This window comes from Lissotriton helveticus, chromosome 3_1, assembly GCF_964261635.1.
Source record: "Lissotriton helveticus chromosome 3_1, aLisHel1.1, whole genome shotgun sequence".
In the NCBI taxonomy this organism is placed as follows: Eukaryota; Metazoa; Chordata; class Amphibia; order Caudata; family Salamandridae; genus Lissotriton; species Lissotriton helveticus.
Genome location: NC_136061.1, coordinates 1,024,281,009 through 1,024,297,272, shown reverse-complemented (window position 1 = coordinate 1,024,297,272; position 16,264 = coordinate 1,024,281,009). Strand labels below are relative to the sequence as shown.

The following is a 16,264-nucleotide window of genomic DNA, read 5'->3' as shown; positions in this document are numbered from 1 at the left end:
ACTTTAAGAGCGCTTGGCATCCTGAAATGACTAAAACAGTAGCAAAGGCGAAGGATATTGTGCATTGAATAGTGGCTCATATCGTCCATTAACAATGCAAAAATGTATATCATGGTCCTCGTTGTGAGGCTGAACTTAATTTGATAGAAATTACATACTCCCTTTTAAATCAGGGTTTGTTCGAGGTCAACACACATACGATAACAAGGTTGGCTGTCAACCAGATCGATTTATACAAAAGGGGATGATGGACGGAGCGTTTGAGCAAATCAAACACTCACCCCCAGTCAACTGATCTGGGTTTAATCCATCACCATTCTTTAGCCCACTCAGCCACCCCATTTCAGACATGGCTATATGCAAATCAGTCTGACCCTGTGCCTCATGGGAACAGTCCAGCCGGAACTGCCAAGCCATGTCTTCCATGGACCGGAAACAAGCATCCTGGGACCGGTTTCGGATTCATAATCCTCATCAGCCAGGCTATCTTGAATCCAGTGGCCAAGTGAGCAAGGGACTCACGTCTGAGCATACCCTGCCACACTTAGGGCGAACAAAGCGATACAAAAGGGGATGATGGACGGAGCGTTTGAGCAAATCAAACACTCACCCCCAGTCAACTGATCTGGGTTTAATCCATCACCATTCTTTAGCCCACTCAGCCACCCCATTTCAGACATGGCTATATGCAAATCAGTCTGACCCTGTGCCTCATGGGAACAGTCCAGCCGGAACTGCCAAGCCATGTCTTCCATGGACCGGAAACAAGCATCCTGGGACCGGTTTCGGATTCATAATCCTCATCAGCCAGGCTATCTTGAATCCAGCGGCCAAGTGAGCTAGGGACTCACGTCTGACATACCCTGCCACACTTAGGGCGAACAAAGCGATACAAAAGGGGATGATGGACGGAGCGTTTGAGCAAATCAAACACTCACCCCCAGTCAACCGATCTGGGTTTAATCCATCACCATTCTTTAGCCCACTCAGCCACCCCATTTCAGACATGGCTATATGCAAATCAGTCTGACCCTGTGCCTCATGGGAACAGTCCAGCCCGAACTGCCAAGCCATGTCTTCCATGGACCGGAAACAAGCATCCTGGGACCGGTTTCGGATTCATAATCCTCATCAGCCAGGCTATCTTGAATCCAGTGGCCAAGTGATCGATTTAGCCACCATTACAAAACCTACAATGGCCCTTCTCTCGTTTGATGTGGAGAAGGCCTTCGGCCGAGTTGACTGGTCATGCATCTTCAAATTGCAGTCCAAAACCCCCATTGGTCTGATATTGATTGTGTTCATTGCAGCCAACTACACTGTCCAAATGGCCCGTATTAAAATCAGCAGGGAATGATTGCAACCCAAAGGCTCACAGTGGGGCTAAGACAGGGGTGATCTCTCTCCCCTGATTTTTGCACTTCAATGGAACCCCCTCACACAAAAGAATAACAGTAATCAAGCAATAACCGCCTAGAGATTAAAGGATTCTTTGATTTCGAACAAATCCTGCAATCTCCATTTTGGCGCTCAGGGAGGAATTAGAAACTGTCTCTAAGGTCTCGAGATTTAAAGACAATTATACAAAATCCACAGGTAAGGAGGGAGTGGCAGAGCCTACCTTTGGGGTTTGGTAGCATTTTGTCAACAATGGGTTTACAGTATTGGAGACTCCCTCCGTTATCTAGGCATCTGGTTGACAGCTGACTGCAGTGCCCTATAAGCCAAAAATATACAGGCGTTACTAGACACACTGTAAAAAGACCTATATTGTTGGGGCAGATTAGATTTGTCATAGAGCAGCCGCATTAACAGCATCAAATTAAACTTCCTCCGCATATATTATACGTAGCTCAACCCATCCCTCAGTAATTTCCTAAGCAGGTCCTAGCTGACATACATTATCTCCTGTTGCGGTTCACATGGGAGAAGAAATCCCTCAGTCTGACAGAAGTTTGAGCTTTCCAGAGATTCCCCCCTACTTGCTGTCCACTCAGCTTTGTCCAGCACTCGAGGTGATGGGATCCAACATGGCTAAGCCCTCAGTGGCAATAGAAGGTACTCTCTCTCCCATTCCTTTACAGCACCTCCTATGACTTCCCATTCAACATAGGCCCAACAGATGTACTCAACCATACACCATCATGACGATTTAAGTCAGTGGAAGAATTCAGTAAGGAACATGGGGAACCATATATGACCACCTTATCACATAACTCAGATTTCCTACCAATCCTACATGATCTTAATTTCTTGATCATGAGCAGTTTAGGCTACCAAAGGCTAGGTGATTTTTTACAGAACGGGGATTTTAGTTCCATGGATGAATGCAAGATGTGATTTCAGACGCACCAGAGATTTTGCTACAAGCTATTCCTAGCATTGCGCTGGATCTGAACATGTGAGAGGGATGTATGACATTACAACGCATGCTTTTACATCGCATGCCTTTACAACGCAAGTATTACAACACAGTCCATTACAACGCATAGTGCTTTGGGGTGCTGGATAGTGAATAGTTTAATTTACTATTCCAACTCCAGTACCCGTGGACACTAGGGAAGGTTATTGGATAGTAAATTAACCTATTCCCTATCCTGGAGCGCCCCCCAGAGCAATGTGTTGTAATAGTTTGCGTTGTAATGCTTGCGTTGTAAAGGCTCTGCAATGTAAAAGTTGCGTTGTAAAGGTTGTTTACCTGTGAGAGACTAGAATGGGGAGTCAAGAGTTGAACCCACTGGAGTCTATATTTGAACAGTCCTTGACGAGCACAGGGGTTTCTCACTTATACCAGGCCTCAAATATGGCTCCTGCACATATCCGGACAGCTACATGTCGTGATGGGAAGAACTCCTCAAGAGGAATCTGGCTAAGGAGGATTGAGAGGCTATTTGAGTGAGAGCAAACCGATCTCAATATGGAAAAAACATAAAAGGTACACAAATAAGATTCCTACACAAAATACCTAACTCCGGCTAGGCTCATGAACATGGTCTGTGGATCCAATGGATATTGCAGGGAATGTCAGAAGAGGAGCACTATAACACATGTATGGGGGTCATTCCCATGGATTCCGCCTTCTGGAATTCCCCGGTGCTCCACATCAGAGATATTGCAAAGGTAGACTTGCCATTAGATCCCATTGTGCTGCTCTTGGGTGACTCAGGAGAGGCCAGAATACACCTTTGCACTCCCTTATGCGCAAACTGATTACACACTTTCTCTTTGCAGGAAGGTTAACCAGCATCCAATGTTGGAAGCAGTTTATCCTACCCCTAATGGGCACATGGCGGTCCAAAGTTTGGTATATATATTCAATGGAAACATTTACTGCAATTATAAAAGAGAAGATACTTCATTTTGAAAAAACATGGAAACCTTTCAGAACATATATCAAAGACCAACTGGGTGGTTGGCGCATAGCAAGACATGTTCCTGACATGGTCAGCAATGGATGCCTCCAAAGGATTTTAGGCTCATCTGAGTGTGTTGATTCAAAGACTGAATGCTCTTGGGGGTCCTGAGCTAAAGTGACAAGACTATTTTGATCTTCTGAGCCGGGCTATGCCCCTCTTTACCCACCCCTTCACTCTCTCCTCCCATGGATAACTCTTGCTCTCCCATTATACTGTGTTTTGTTTCTCTTTTACCCTTTTTTCTCTTCATATTTTACTCTGTTTACAGGGCCCTGAACATGTTGACTCTTTGTAGCTACTGTTAACCTTTAAAATAAATAAAGTGTTTAACAAAAGGATATTTGTGGTGGCCAACATTATCTACAGATGTTAAGCAATATGTACAAGTATGTGCTTTATGTGCTCACATTAGGACTTACACATAATAAACATGTTTTTTTAGGAACAATATATGTTCTTTCTAGACCATGGCACACAGTATCCATGGACTTTACAGCAGGATTTCTAAAGAGTCAAGGTTTTACTGGTCTTATAATATCAATCATTTGACTTCAATGGGGTATATTTGCCAACAGACAGAGGTTTTCAATCCATCTTAAAATGCTGCTGTTCATTAAGTAAATAGTTAGACATGGAAGTTAATTTCTGTCTATTAGGTAGCATCCTCAAACAGACGGACAGACAGAACACCTATAACAATACTGGACATTGTACCACTTGGATGTCACCTTTTTCTGTATGTTTGGGCATCATCCATTATATTTGCATTTGTCTTTTTTCTAAACCATCACTACAGGAACCTTTAACTGAACTTCAGAAATGTCAAAGGTCGGTACAGGAGGCGTTAGAAAAAAATTCACGAATAGCTACAAGTTATATGCTGACAGAAAAAGCATGTTAGCACCTAAGTACACTGCAGGTGAAAAGGTCTGGCTATTGGCACGTAATTACTATTTGAAAAAAGCCATAACCCAGGCTTCCTGGTCCATTTACCATGGAACAAATTGTGAATCCTGTAAAAGTGCAATTAAAAATGCCAAATAATATGAAAATTAATTCTGTGTTTCATGTATCCTAAGTAAAATTGTAATTTGCAAAGACATGTCTTGCTCCAAATCCTGATCCTATTCAGGTGAATGCTGAAAAAGAGTATGAAATAGAAGAGATCTTACATGCATAACTTGTTAGAAGACTTGTTAGATGACAACTGCTACATTTAATTAATTGGAAGGGGAAGTGGCCTGATCATCACTCATGAAGCCAGCCTCTAATCTGCATGTTCTTCTCTTGCAATGAGAATTCTACAAAAATCATCCAGGTAAGCCTGAAGTCAGGCACCATGATGTCGCCCATTAGTGGGTAGAGCACTCTTATGATACATGTTACACAGTCACCTATATATGCTGAACCAGACGACCGCATGCTTCACGATACGCCGACACTTTGTTTACGGCCCTTACTGTTTTTATATCTTCATAAAATGGGAACTTCTTATACACTGGAACTATAATTACTTATTGTCTTTTGAAATTATCCGAACCTCAAGTGTGAAGACCATTGTGAAGTTTTGTTATATAGAGAATTCTAAACAAGCCCTGAAGAAGTCCAGTCACGGACGAAACGCGTTGGCTATTGGTTTTAAGTATCATTTGTGAATAAAGAATTTGTTCACTGAAGAAATCTGACTTTGGAATTCTTGGGAGAACGATTGGAAAGCTAATGGAACTATGTGTACAACACTACTGATACTGTATTATTTACTGTTGAAGTGTGCGGGGTCACTTTGTGCGACCTATATATGTTGGGTGGGCACAGGGATGTGCTACTCTGGACCTCTTAGATGCCCAAGTCTTCTGTCACAGAAGAGGTGAGTGGAATGCACAGGAGGTAGGAACAGCAGGGTGTGAAGCTTTGCGGCTGCAGCGCTTGCACTACATAAATACACAAATGGAGTGAAGGCAGACTCCATGTACCAGAGCACTACAGAATGGTGGCTGGCACCCTGGATTCACACAGTAGAAGTTCCGATGAGACACATTTAATGACACTTTACCAAAAAACATTGTGCTGTGTGGCAAGTTACCAGCATAACAATGAAATTAGATTGAGAAGATTTACCTCTCCGGCACAGGGAACTATCCATCAAATTCTGATTCAGCATTTTCCAATAAGTCCAAGAACTTAACAGTATGTTACTTTGTTGAGTGCATATTGTTGCCAAGCATGGGGTGATTTTTGAAATACTTCCCAAGTAAGTGAGCCGAGAAACATCTGGGACTTGAATTCAGAGTTAATTTTACTCGTCAGTCTGCATTTTTCCTGAACATGATATTCCATCATCCATGATGAATTTGTGTATTTTGGAGGCTGCCAGTACAATAGATATGTTATCCTATTATTTTGAGGATTTTGTCAGTCTTGTTCGCGACCTCCTCTGTTTGTGGCAGAAAACGTTTAATTTTTTTATATAATTCCATATTTCACTCATGGAGAGAAATTAGGCATTTTGCTTAAGAAGCTTATACCTTTTTGAATTCACTCTTGCCAGTGTAATCTCTTAACTGCAAAGCAAATTCCAGTACTCTCCCAAATTGAAGATAACATGAGTAGTCTGGAGTTTACCTTAAAGTTTACAAAGACAAAACAGAAAATGGACTGTATAATCTTAACTGTAACCACAAAAAGAGACAGAACTTTGACATTATCAATTGTTAATACTGACTGCAGAGAATAACCAGAGGAGTCCTCTGTTTCTCTACAGCTGAACAGGTCTGAATCACTAAAGTATAGCCAAACTATGTCTCCATGCAGAATAAATATTATGTGGTAATTGTTAAGTCCAGGAAACCATAATACTCCTTTGGAGATTGAAAGTTTAAGTTTTCAGATTGAAAATTTTGGTTTGCAGTTGACAATCCAGACAAAATGTACTGAGGTTTGTTCAAACGACTTGTGTAATGAATAGTTGTAAGGTACAGATATGGCAGTTAACCGATAAAGAATTCTTAGTAACAGGTTAATTTCCACTGTATTAAGCGTGATCCACAACTAAGATGTCGCAACATTAAATCTGGCCTTCACAGTATGCCACGTTTTACTAGCGGAATAAGTCACTATGAGCATGACAACCCTAGTCTCAGAAAATCCACTGGTTACCATCTTTCCTAAGCTACATAACACTCCAATGCCATTGCATCATCGATAAAGAAATACACACACTAAAAACAGGTATGCAATTGAGATGCTCTCTATCACTCACTAATCTTTCCGACTCGATCAACCCGGAAGTCAATCTCCTGATTAACCAGTCTCTTCGTGAGGCGTGTGTCCCGCTCTCTTGGAAGCAGGCGCTGTTACTCCCCCTGCTCAAGAAGCCTACCCTCGATCCGGCGCTTCCCGCCAATTATCGACCCATCTCTCTCCTGCCCAGCTTGGCTAAGGTCTGCGAAAAGGCAGTCACCTCGCAGCTTACCAACTATGTGGAGACGGCGGGTTTGTTGCATCCGGCGCAATCCGGGTTCCGTGACTCCTATAACACGGAGCTTGCATTGTTGGAGGTGGTGGAAGCAATCCGTGACTGTCTGGATGCCGGCGGGAGAGCAGCCCTGGTGATGCTGGATCTCTCGGCGGCATTCCACACGGTTCCCCACTCTCTCCTTCTCGAACGGCTCACAGCCATCAGCATTGCTGGCACTGCTAGGAGTTGGCTCAGATCCTTTCTGAAGGACATATCACAACAGGTCCGGTTGCCCCCGTGCTCCTCGGCGCCGACTCCTCTTTCCACTGGTGTCCCGCAGGGTTCCTCTCTTAGCCCCCTCTTGTTCAACATCTATGTGACTCCCCTGGTTTATCTGGCGGAGTCATTGGGGGCTAAGGTGATGGCATATGCGGATGACACACAGCCACTGTTCACCTGGAAAAGGGGAGAGGACTCGATCAGCACTGCTCAGCGGTGTCTCTCGTCGGTGTTTCGATGGTTGTCTAATGCACAGTTTAAGTGCAACGAAGAAAAATCGGAGGTGCTCTTGTTTGGCTTGTTTCCTGCGGATTTTAGAGCCACCCTCTGGCCTGCTGACTTTCCGCCGCCCCCAGTCAGTCAAGGGAGTTGCAAAAAATCTGGGGGTCTGGTTTGAGGAGACCCTTAATTTCGCGACTCACGTTAAGAAACTCACAGGGAATTGCTTTGGCACCCTGAAAACTCTGCGAAAATTTCTCCCTCTCCTGCCTGTTGGCGCCAAATAAACAGTAGTTCGGGCGCTCATCCTTTCCCGGCTCGACAATGCTAATGCTCTCCTGGTGGGATGTTCAGGGTATCTTACCAGGAAGCTGCAGGTAGTCCAAAACGCGGCAGCGAGACTCCTACTGGGACTTTCTCCCAGACAGAGTGTGCGGCTTCATCTCCGCCACCTACACTGGCTCCCAGTTGAGTCTTGTCTTAAATTCAAAATGCTGTCCATTATCCAACGGGCTCTGTATGGGCTCGGCCCACTCTACCTCCAGAAGCGCTTTGCCTTTTATACCCCTTCCAGGCAACTGCGGTCGTCTGACCAACTCCTTAAACAGAACCCCCGGTTAAAACGTCACCGGCTGGGCGGCTGTTCCTTCACACGCAAAGCTGGCTTAGCCTGGAACGAACTCCCTCTCGCCCTCAGGATGGTCTCGGACCCGGCAGCTATGAAGAAGAAATTAAAAACGCTGCTGTTTTGAGGCCCTTTTCTACTGACGTTTCTGATTCTTTAGCTGGTTCTGTGGGGGGTTTTCCTGGTAGCAGCGCCGGGATACTTTGAGTAGCTGTGCACTTTATAAATCTAGTATAACATAACACAAAGTACTTTCCAACTAATACTAGAAATCCTGCTAAGAAGAAAGAAGAGTGCTAGCCTTTTCTTCATTGCACCTTTAATACAGAACAAATGGGCAAATATTGGACATGGTGCCTTCTCTCTCTTTTCTTTTAGACTTTTCCTCTTCATCACACATCTCCTTATCCGTCTCTATTATCCTTTCACTTCCCCCGATGCTTCAATCATGTACAAACTACATAACAAGTCTTCCCACATACCATATTGCACCTCTACTCTGTAAGCTATTTCTGTTCCCTTACATCCACTACTTCTCTACCTTTTGTTAAATGCTGCCTTCCTGCTTCCATAAATGTTTATCCCACTTTGATATTCTCATGTAAATGCTTGCCAGTGCCCCTGTTATCAGTACAATGTTTGCACTCAGTTGCCCCTTTAGCCTATCTCTGCATTAAAGAAACACCCAATAAAAAATAAATTTTAAAAAAACATAGTTTAAAATCACTGTTGATCTATACGACAAAGAGACGTACATATATAGGACACTTTTGAGAGACAGGCTTAGCTCACCTCTGTCAGTTTGTAGTACACACCAGACAAATACGTGGTTCAAAAAACAGTTTAAAACTGAACAATAGGCAGAATACAAATGGTGTAAACCACATCTTGTAGCTCATCTTTTCCTACAGAACGAACAATTTAAGTTTACAAATTGGCAATCATTAAAGCTATATCCGACTATCTGTCAAGTTAAATCATAAAGAGCAGGCAACACTAATTTGAAATACTTGACTCATTCACTAAGCCCATTTGCATTCTTTAACTCAAACAATGCTCATAGAGATCACCATTTCTTAACGTAGGCTTGAGTCAGCTCAAGAAGGTAACTCCGCAGTAACAAAACTTAGGTTGTTGGCTGATTTTCAATCTCCTTGACAGACACTCAGGAGAAAGGACATAACAAGAATTAAAACCAGGGACTCCGCTGAATACCTACCCAATTTGAGTCTGGCAGCACCTCACTCCTATGCAACTGAGTAATATCTGTGAGTGTTACCTTAGGGCATAGTACATTTCATGTGGAAGAAAATCATAATTCCCCACTTCTGAAGAAACATAACTTAGATTATGATGACACTTTTAATTACCGTGTTATTCCTGGCAAGGACAAAGCTCTGGAGAAATTCGAGACTAAGCAACTGCAGATAACTTGAAAGGGAATGCATTCTAAATGCCTGGCAGTTGGGTTTTTGATCTAAAAGGGGCATGGAGCATGCAGTGCTTCTTGCCACAGAAGAACTGAGCTTAATCAGTGCAGTGATATTTTTATTACCCTTTGTAACATTTTACACTGTGGATCATAAAATCCTGATAAATAGGCTCACGGAGGTAGACATAGGTGCAGGGTCCTAGCATTGTTCACGTCGTTCCAACATGAAATGATGCAAATGGCCAAACTAGATAATTTACTATATGAAGATACACCTCTAACATTCGGAGTACCATAGGGATCCATCTGTTCCCCCTGTTTTTCAATGTGTGCATCTTCACTCAATCAAAATGATACACATGCATAGCTTAAAGATATTGTCTTGTGCAGATTATACAAGACTGTAGACTGTTCTGGCTACCAGCATCCAAAGCCTACATTCATGATTATTTGTAGGAGGTACAGAGCTGATTGGCACACAACTTCCTTTTTTTTATTAAATTATTTTTATTGAAAGTTCATGACAATATAATGTGCTCTGTACATAACAATATATAATAGCATAGAAGTATAAATAGCATACAGAATGATAAATACGCATAATAAAAGCTCAGATGTAAAACACGTGTTAAAACAAAGGCCATGAATACAGTATATATGTTACGAATATCAGCATCATCAGCAAGGGTGTTTAAGCTGTGGGCCCCCCACTTTTTGCCCTCCTCCATAATGCCACGGGCGACCAGATCTTTAGTCCCATTTCCCTGGATTTTACTCCCTTTAGGGCATACAACTCCGATTCAATGTTATGAATCCCAAGCAACCTGCACAGCCACATTTGAAAAGTTGGGGGCTCAACATCCTTCCATGCAGCAGCGATTAAAATTCTAAAAACAGCTGTTGATATAAAAACAAGTGCCTCAGACTCTATACTTAAACCTAATTTAACGTCACACCCGATTATTAAAAGTGTAGGGGATAGGTCTATTTTGACAGCTAGCAGCCCCTCTAAAAACTGTTCAATTTCCTTTTTGATTGGCCCTAATTTCTCGCAGCTGCAAAACATATGTATTAGATCAGCCGGCCCATTTCCACATCTAGGACAATAATTATTCGCACTCTTACCCCATTCAAACAGTTTTGCCGGTGTATAATATAGGTTAAAGAGAGTCTTAAAGTGCTGTGCCCTTAAATTTGAGGATCGCAAAAACCTTTTATCCATAATGATGGCGCGATCCAAATCGATGTCGGGATCTCTCAATTTAACAGCCCAGGCGGCCTCTGTCTTGAGCAAGTCATCAGGTAATTTTTCCAAGAAAAGACCGTACATTACCCTGATGCTGCGACCCCCTCCCTTCAAATAATCTAATAATGTACAATCTTTTGATATGTTTATGGTGGGTCTTATTGATTTGATTGTGTTAGTCAGCTGCATATATTTGAACTCTTGGGGGCCTTGAAGTGAGAATCGTGACTTCAGAAGATCAAGGGGCCTGAGCACATCCTTAATCATCACTTGACCTAGTGTGTTGATTCCCTGTCTTTCCCAATGTCTCCAAGGACCATCTCTGCTCAGGTGCGGGAATAGTCCTGACTTCCAAAGTAAAGTATGTTTATTAAACTTTGGGATACTCTGATTCTTCTGTACAGACGACCATATCCCCCATATATCTTCCAATATTTTATAGCCTGATGCCTTATAAAATCGTTTATCATGTTTCCTAAGCAGTAACCCATGTGCTTCAGTCCCTAGAGCCAGCTGATATATAGATGGAATACCCCGCTGACTATGTATCATATCATCGGGAAAGAAAAGTATAGCCATTTCTATGAGAAGACAGGACCAACTGTAGAATTTAAGATTAGGAATTCCTAGGCCGCCCTTTTCCTGGAGTAAGGACATGAATTTAATTGATCTCCTCACCTTGCTGTATTGCCATACAAAATTCATGAAGATTGCCTCCATTTCCTTGATCAGAATGTCGTCTACTTTGAAGGGAATAGACCTGAGTTTATAAAGGATTTTCGGGAACATTGTCATTTTAATAACATTAGCCCTACCTATGATAGATAGATGGAGGGTATCAATTCTTTTTAGGTCCTGTTTTATCTTTTCCAGTAATGGGAGAAAATTGTCTTTGATGATTTCCTTTGGCTGCGCATTAATTGATATTCCTAGATATATTACTGAGTCCACATATCTATCATCCAGTTTGGCTATGTTTCTTGAACATAGTACCTGGGTTTTTGCCACATTGAGTTGGTATCCCGATAACCTCCCAAAGTCAGATGTAATGCTAATAATTTCCCTCATAGCAGTGTCGGGATCAGTGGTGGTTATAGCTATGTCATCTGCATATGCGAGGATTTTGGTAGCGAATCCATTAGTCACTACTGGCTTTATATTGATATTGTTCTCTATAAGCCGAATCAGGGGGTCTATGTACAATGCAAATAGGATTGGTGAGCACGGGCACCCTTGTCTTGTGCCTCTAGTAATATTGATCTGCCTGGAGCATTCGCCCATAAGCTGGATATTAGCCGTTGGATTAAAGTACATAGCCTTGATTGCCTGCAGGAATCTAGGACCAAATCCTTTATCAGCCATCACTTTCCAGAGAAAACTCCACCTGACACGATCGAAAGCTTTTTCAGCGTCGAGGAGGATCATCGCGACCCCCCCCCCCCCCCCCCCGCAGCATGAATGTCGAACAGGGTTATGGCTCTTTTAATGTGGTCAGTGGTGTCCCTACCAGGGACAAAGCCATGCTGCCAGGGGGAGGCGAGGCCCGCGATAATCCCCCCCAACCGTGCGGCCATTATTTTTGCATATAATTTGTTATCGCTGTTTATTAGCGATATGGGCCGATAAGAGCCAGGACTTTCCTTGGGTTTCCCCTTTTTGTGGATGACCACTATGTTGGTTTTAGTCCAAGAATCTGGTATGACCCCTGTGTTTATCACCCCATTAAATAGATCTAACAGAAGGGGTGCCGTTTCTTCCTTTAAATGTTTATAAACCTCCAGGGGTATGGCGTCAGGCCCTGCAGCCTTGCCTGCAGATAAATCCTTTAGTGCCTGCGAGAACTCCTCCATAGTTATATTCTGCTCTAGAGATTCCCTCTCACTAGACGTGAGTTTAATGCCTGTATCCTGCCAGTTTATACCCGGATCATCTATATCCGTCTCTTCCTTATAAAGGTCCTGATAAAACCTCCTGAAAACTTCCAGGATATCGGCTGGCTTATTATAGATCTGATCGGCCTCTTTGATTTCCGTGATAGTGTTTTTTGATGAGATTTGTCTTATCCGTAGCGCTAGAGCCCTACCTGCATTCTCCCCTGTTTCATACATTCCGGCCCTACGAGTCTGATACTCTGCAGCAGCTTTTTTCGCCAGTTGTCATTGAATGTCTGCCTTAATGCTATTTAATCTTTCTAAGCTCTGAGTACCCTGGATCCCATGGCAGACATCTCGGCTATGTTGTTCCTCTGCCTCCGCCAATTTAGCCAAAAGACGTTCTCTGTCTTCCTTAACTTTTTTCCATGACCGCCCAGAGAAGCTAATTGTCTCGCCCCTCAGGCCAGCCTTGAAGCTATCCCAAACCATGACGCGGGATTCACTATACCTGTTCGCATCAAAGAAAGACTGGGACCAGTTCTTTATGTATGCAATATAGTTGCTATCCGCTAAAAGCTTTCTATCGAAAGTCCAGGGTCTGGTTTTCTCCCTTTGTTTATTAATTGTCATGGTTAGAACAAGGGGATTGTGATCCGAAATTAGCCTAGGGAGCTTTGAGATTTCTACGTCACAGAGGCAGGTTGCTGATATTAAAAAATAATCCAATTTTGTATGTTTATTGAATGGGTGTGAAAAGTATGTAAACCCGGGTTCGTCTTTCTTTAGGCACCCCCAGACATCCCTCAGACCAAAAGATTGAATTAGAGAGGATACCGCCCTAAATACCCGGGGCTTGCGGCCCATATATGGGGTGTCGCCTGTAAAATCAGCGGAGATATTAAAATCGCCGCACATTACTATAGGTGATGGCCAGTTAGTGAGTTCCATCTCGATGTTATCCATCACCCCCGGGTCATCCAGATTAGATCCGTAGACTGAGCACAGAGTTATACCTAGCTTCAATTCACAAACTGCCCATCTGCCTAGTACATCAGCCTTTGATTTTTTAGCTCCTCCCAGGCCTTTCCGGCCTATAATTGCTACCCCCTTTACTGTTGAGGTCTGTGAGGAGCAGGACAGAATTTCATACCCACTTAGAATTAGCCAGTGTTTCCTTTTCCAGGGTAAGTGAGTCTCTTGTAAACATACAATATCGGCCCGTATTAATTTTACATATTCCTCTAGTTTTTGCCTCTTTTTCCAGTTATTCAGACCACCTATATTAATGCTAACAACCCTAATCCTAGACATATCCCTGTAGAGAACAAAGCCAGCCTACTAACCAATCGCAATCGAATTTTGGCCTAAGTTTTACATCGATATTCACAACCGCTTTGAACATCTCACTCATGTTATTAAAGACATTTATTGCATGAACTTTCTTTTCTCTTTTTTCTTCCCCTTTACACCGCCCCCTCCCCTCACTCCGAACCCTCCCACCCCTCGACCCCCCTGACCCCAACCCACTCCCGAGTGGGGCGCGCAGACTAGTCTGTGCGTGTGATGGGTGCATCCCAGCAGTGAGCAAAACATAAACTACCTGTTAGACCACGCCCTCGATCTCGTATATGACAATAAACCACCAATAGTGACACCCTTAATTCTAAGAAACTTAAACTTAAACAAAACTTAAATTTATGCTTTAGGCTTAAGACTTGAGTCGGACCTAATGATCAAGCCTTACCCTCAGTTAGGCTATATAGGTTAAGTATGATATTATACTGAGTCCAAAAACTCCTGAGCTTTGACTTCCGATGAAAAGTACATGGTTTTGCCTAAGTGAATTATTTTTAGTTGGGCAGGATTGATAAGATAGACCTGCACTCTTTTGTCCTGAAAGGGCTTAATTAACTGTCTTAGTCTCCAGCGCTGTTCAACGGTGGAGTGATAGAAGTCCGGCCTTACGAAAAAGGAGCCTCCCTCAAAGGTTCTTTTGGCATCTGGCCTCGCTTTCTCTGCGATGGACTGGCGGAGAAGAAAATTGCCTATATAGATTAGGATGGCTCTGGGCTTATCGCCTTCTCTGGCATTTGGTCTCAGTTTGAACGGAGTCCTATGCGCCCTCTGGATTTAGACGGTCCAATTCCAGCCAGCGATATCTGGGAAAGCTTTCTCAAACATTTTGACTATAAATGTTTTAACATCCTGACCTTCAGCCCCTTCAGGGATACCAAGGACCCTTAGATTGTTCCTTCTTTGCCTGTTTTCCAGGTCCTCCAGCTTCCACTGAATGTCAATTGCTTGCGCACCAAGAGATTCTATTTTGTTCGTGGCCGCAGCAGCCTCTGCTTCGGTGGCAACTATCCTTTCTTCTATGTTTGAGACCCTGTCTCCAACATTCTCGCAGGCTTTCGAAAGCTTCCTAACCACCGCTTTCATCTTCCTCATCGCCGCTTGGGACTTAAGGCTGTCTGATCGGGTCTCTTCTCTATGTGCGGTAATTCCTTGGTGGATTGACTCCATCATTGTCATCATTGACATCATTGACAGTTGTGTTGTATCATTATGCTGTGCGTGATCTGTGCCCGCATTTGCATTCCCTTGTAGGGCTGTTGTTGGAGAGTGATCCCACGTTAGTTCTGGTTGACCCCTTTGAGTAGGCATATTTTTGATAGTAGTTGGCGGCACCCCTGCTTCACTGTCGCTCTCGGTTTCCGGATTGCTGCAGTCAATATCAGAGCTATGGAGCTCTTCATCCTCTGACCAGTTGGCCTCCTCTGTCACTGAGAAGAAACATTCACTGGGGGTCTTCTCCTTTTCCCTTTTGCCCTGTATGAGCCCGGAATAGTTAGTATTCGCGTTTGCGTTTACATTTGTCGTTGAACCACCAGGCTCATCCGGGGTCATGGTAGACATGAAGGTCTCTTTCGATACAACACCACTTGTTAAAACTCCTTGAGCGTCTGTGTTGATGGTTAATAGGGGGATAGAGTTAAGCTCTGACATCCCTTCAGTTGATGGGGCTGTAGCAACCTTAGATATTATTGGGGTAGTACTCACACCATCCTCGTTACCAGCCAGCACATCAACCCCCATAGAAATATCTGCTTGTGGCCCCGGTTGCGGCACAGGATCCGGATCCTGCCCCCCGCACAAAACAGCGCCCGTGTCTTCAGCCTCCTGACATAACTGATGGAGCTGTATTTGGGGTTGAGACTGTTGAAGCTGTGAGGCTGGTTGAAGTGCAGGTTCAGACTCAGGATTTGATGCCGGTTCAGGCCCTTCAGCTTCAGTGGTAGCCTGTAATGTTGCCTCTGGTAATGCCGCCAGAAGTGCCGCCGGGGCCACTGCAATGACTGGTTCCATTTCTTTCAGCTTTTTTTTCTCTCATTGCGGTTCAACATGTCTACCACGCTGATTGTCGCGGTGGCTGTGGCTTGTCGGGTTCTGGCTGAAGGGGGACGCGACTCCTTGGGAGTATTCTGCCCTGAAGACGGTTGCTGCAGCTTCGCCCGTCCAGAATCCGCTTCCAGTGTCACCCCCTCAGACCCAGCATTCATTAGGGATACAGTGCACGTAGCATTGTCAGCGACATTGCCTACCACACCAACAGCGTCAATCAAGCCTTTCTTTCTTGAGAGTGGCTTACCTCCGGTGTTCAGTTTGGGAGCCATTGGTGGTGCAAGAACTAAACGCTGAGAAGCCTGCTGACTCAC

General features: G+C 43.8%; 1 protein-coding gene across 1 annotated transcript in view; it reads right to left on the bottom strand.

Annotated features, from left to right (window-relative positions):
* Positions 1 to 16,264, bottom strand: part of LOC144824202 (dynein axonemal heavy chain 11-like) — a 3,356,387-nt gene that overhangs the window by 3,279,820 nt on the left and 60,303 nt on the right. Inside the window, exon 6 of the mRNA XM_078683354.1 lies at positions 14,809 to 15,895. Coding sequence (XP_078539480.1) covers positions 14,809 to 15,895 — 1,087 coding nt within the window. The remainder of the gene's footprint in view (positions 1 to 14,808; positions 15,896 to 16,264) is intronic.